Raw genomic sequence first — 4,218 nt, forward strand, 5'->3', positions numbered from 1 at the left:
CCCCCCCCCCCCCCCCCCCCCCCCCGGTCTTTTCCCCACTATAGTTATTATTTCATTCGTAGAAATGTCAGACTTTGATTTAGGCATCAATTGGAATCCCTCTGGCCTACTGTGCAGATAGCCTTGGTAGAAACCTATACCAAACCAAACCATACCATACCCTAACGTGCCATTCTATGTCTTATCATACATACCATACTATGCCTTAACATATCGTATCATATTTTATTAACCGATCCCTCAGCAACATCTGCAAACGTGCAGAGTCTATTATCTAACGTTGCCCTCTAGTCTTTGACGACACTGACCTGTCGGTATTTCTTCTTGTGTATTCTCTGCAGGGCGTTCATCGACTTGTAGGAGGGTTCTCCGCGGCGTGGCCCCTCGTCCTCCGGGTACCGCTTGACCCTCGGGTACAAGATGGCATTCATGTCCTTGTCACCCAGCTGGGGAACCAGCCAATTCCCATAGACACATTATGTGCTTTGTTATATTTTGTAGTGTTGTTTTTAGAAAGCGTTTTACAGTACTTGTAACATAAATAGATCATAATATAAGTGACGAAGATTAGGGGTGGTAATAGAGTGTAACACACAAAGGAGAAAAGGAGGTATATTAGGAAGGTAGATGTTTGATAGGACAGAGGGATCAAACCACAAGACCACCCGTTGACAACCTACTTTCATTTTTATTTAAATCAACACCTTAAGATATACGGCAGTGTAATAGAAAGTTAATGGCTTTTATGTGTTAAAAGTAGGGTTGAAGCCGAGACGGAGCAAAAAAAGTAAGATATTACCAATTGAAATCTGACTGCAGATAGATTTCTTTTTTCTGCCAGGAAAAGAGCTGTAACTCTTACCTAAGAGAAAGACAAACACTCACACACACACACACACACACACAAACATACACACATACACCCACTCACATACACAAACACACACACACACATGTGCACACACACTCACACACAAACTCATATCCCACGCACACACACCCACACACTCACGCACTCGTATCCCACGCACACGCACACAGACAGGTAGATAGATAAATAGATAGATAGATAGATAGATAGATATAGATATAGATAGACAGACAGACAGACAGACAGACAGACAGACAGACAGACAGACAGACAGACAGACAGACAGACAGACAGACAGACAGACAGATAGAGACAGAGACATAGACAGACAGGCAGAGAAACAGCCTGGGAAAGAGAGGCATTGATAGGCAGAGAGACAAAGAGACTAAGAGATAACGAGACCAGGGGAGGCAGACAGAGAACAATTTCCACATATTGCGACAAAAACTCTCCAGCATGTTAAAAAGATAACAACCATCACTGACAACATTTAACAGCTTCAGCTTCCTCAAAACACAATACTCAACATACTTGTAACCGACAACACGATATATTTGGCGATCGTACCTCTCCCAGCTGTTTAAGCACATCTTCCTTGAACTTCACAAATCGTTTCTCTTCGGAATCGATGCTCGGGATGGAGTCGTGGCCAGACCTATGTGAGTCACCAGCGTGGGGTGCTCGCTTCCTCTCTGAGTGGGATCGGGTAAAACCTCCTCTGTGGAAGACGCGGAGGGATACCCTTTATTCGAGCTGAAGTTTCAAATGACATAACAAATAAACCTTGACGGATTATTCAAAAGGCAGTGCTGGCCCTGGACTTCTCCTCCTAAACAAGAGGATATTTTTATGGGCGACTCGGTGCACAGACATGAACACATATGTACACGCATGCAAAGATAATATACATCATATTCATGCACACCCATGCATGCACATGTACATACACGAGAGCGTACATGGAGCATAGTCAATCTCACAAATGTGCATGCTGTCGAAAAAAACGTGTAGTTGGAAAGGCAGACAAACTATAAAATCAAAGTCATCTTTAGCGTGAGTTTATACAGAAATTGTGAAATCTGTACTCAAACAGCGATCTTTGACGATCAATTAATAACATTCCTACAAGATATACGCATGCATTTGGAGCTGAGTACACTGCGGTAAATAAAGTAATCACAACCTTCTTGTTGCGGAGCAGAGTCTGACACATTTATCCCTTGTGTAAAATCCCCAGACATGGACTCTAACAAAAGCCCCAGAGAGGAAACTGGTCACATGCGAGATGAAATGCTTAAGAAGAGCGGTCAACAAAACAAGAAGAGACAAAATTAAAAATGAAGTCATTAGGGACACCGTGGGAGCAACACCAGTCCTACCACACATTGAAAAACAAAGGGTCAAGTGGTTCGGACACCTCACGCGGATGCCCTCAAACCATCTAGCTCTGAGAGCATACAACATTAAATATTCTGGATGGAGAGCCAGAGGAAGACCAAGGCGACGACGGAGTGAATCTGTGGCACACACCCTTAAAGATCATGGGATGTCCCTCCTACAGGCCACACGACTTGCTGCAGACAGACACCTATGTCTCCCCGCGACACCCCAGGGTACAAGCGGAAGAAAAAAGTAAAAAGTAAAGTAAAGTAAGTAAAATCCCCACCTCTTTGTATGCATAAAGGTAATTGTTGTAAGAACACAACCAGTCAAATGATCGAAAGAATGAGAGTAAAGTGAGTTAAGAGGTATAAAAATGGGTTGCAGAAGAGGAAAAAGAGCAGAAAGGGGAACAAAAAGAATGAAAAAGAACTGAGAAGAAGGAGGAGAAGAGAAGAAGGTAAGTGGGGAAAAAGAAGTGCAACAGAGGAAAAGGTAATTGGAAAAATAGACTGATGAGAAGGTAGTGATGAGGAGAAGACGAGGAGAAGTAAGAAGGACCAAAAAAAGACAGGAAAAAGAAGGCACACCCCCCCCCCCAAGACTGATGTGAATGTGACAGTGAAATATCTTGTTAGTTAATATGTCGGCTTATAGAATAGCAGCTTGCGCTGTATGCTTCCCACAAAGTTTCAATTGTTCTAGAATGCTATCAGGAATGCTTGGATAATAATATAGATTGTAAAGCGCACAGAGCTTGCTGTTGAGCGGAAATTTGCGCAACACAAATGACATCTATTTATTACTAATGTATTGAAGTACCCCGATGGAGCAGCGGAGCCCTCTCTGCTTGGTCGGACAAAGGTGTGTTGTGTGGGCGGTCTGCCAGCCAGCAGCATGCCTTGGCGGTCCGTCAGGAGCGGTTCCGGGGTACCATTGGAGCCTGATCCCTCACTGTGGACCAAGCCCTCCATGCGGAGGTCAGGGAACATCTGGGGTCCGCCGTCGTCCTGGCGCGAAGTCTGGTAAAAGAAGGTAAAGGGATCGCTTTAGAAAATAGGACGAAGAATTTTATTCATAGAATGTAATAAATTTATTTCAAATAGAGAAGTGTCGGAAAGAGCTGGATTTGAAGATAGCGGAACCACCCCAAAAAGGAAGAAGTTGGAGATATTTAAAACATATTGTGAGAATACCAGAGAAAAGGTTGCACTCTCAGATATGGTACTACAGACCAGCCCGGAAAAGAAGAAGAGGTATACAAACTGAAAGTTACAGAAGCACGATAAGGGATGGGTCAATCGCTCTGGGCTTAGATGTGCCAAGATTGGCGGAGACGGCCAGGGGCAGGCAAGCGTTACGTCGAATTCCTTTAGCCTTAAGTACCAACCAGTATTGGGAGAGAGAAAGAGAGAGAGAGAGAGAGAGAGAGAGAGAGAGAGAGAGAGAGTAAGAATAGGAGATGACCTGAGACAGAGGAAATGATGGGATGACAACTTTAAAGAGTGGACTGGCCGTGACTGGAACATCATAAGACAGACAGCTAGAAACAGCGAGGAGTGGACGAGACTGGTTGCAAAATCTTAAGTGGTGCTCCTTTGGTCACCCAGACCAGGATAGGTGAAGGTGAAGGTGAGGGTGAACTGACCCTGAAGAGATGGATGACGGGAAAATAGCAGGATGATAATCGGTTTTTTTATGAGCTTTCCAGAAAAGAAAAGTGCAAGATGGGATTGAAAAAATAGAGCCTCCTCAACCCCATCCCCTCAAAACCCAAACAAAACAAAACCCAAAAGCAACAATATAGAAAACAAAACATCCCCCAAACAAAACAAAACACAGCAAAAAAACAACAACAACAACTCCAACAACAACAACAACAACAACAACAACAACAACAACAACAACAACAACAGCAGCAAAAACAACAACAACAAGTGAAACGTTATGAAAACACCGATCCCCCC

General features: G+C 43.7%; 1 protein-coding gene across 1 annotated transcript in view; it reads right to left on the reverse strand.

The window, feature by feature from the left end:
* LOC101850459 (microtubule-associated protein 1B-like) overlaps positions 1-4,218 on the reverse strand; it is a 39,198-nt gene that overhangs the window by 2,459 nt on the left and 32,521 nt on the right. The window contains exons 14-17 of the mRNA XM_035972269.1: positions 3,858-3,900; positions 3,074-3,273; positions 1,439-1,589; positions 309-446 (exon numbers count right to left, since the gene is read on the reverse strand). Of these exons, the coding sequence (XP_035828162.1) occupies positions 309-446; positions 1,439-1,589; positions 3,074-3,273; positions 3,858-3,900 (532 nt within the window). The remainder of the gene's footprint in view (positions 1-308; positions 447-1,438; positions 1,590-3,073; positions 3,274-3,857; positions 3,901-4,218) is intronic.

The sequence above is a fragment of the Aplysia californica genome, unplaced genomic scaffold (assembly GCF_000002075.1).
Source record: "Aplysia californica isolate F4 #8 unplaced genomic scaffold, AplCal3.0 scaffold00021, whole genome shotgun sequence".
NCBI lineage: Eukaryota > Metazoa > Mollusca > Gastropoda > Aplysiida > Aplysiidae > Aplysia > Aplysia californica.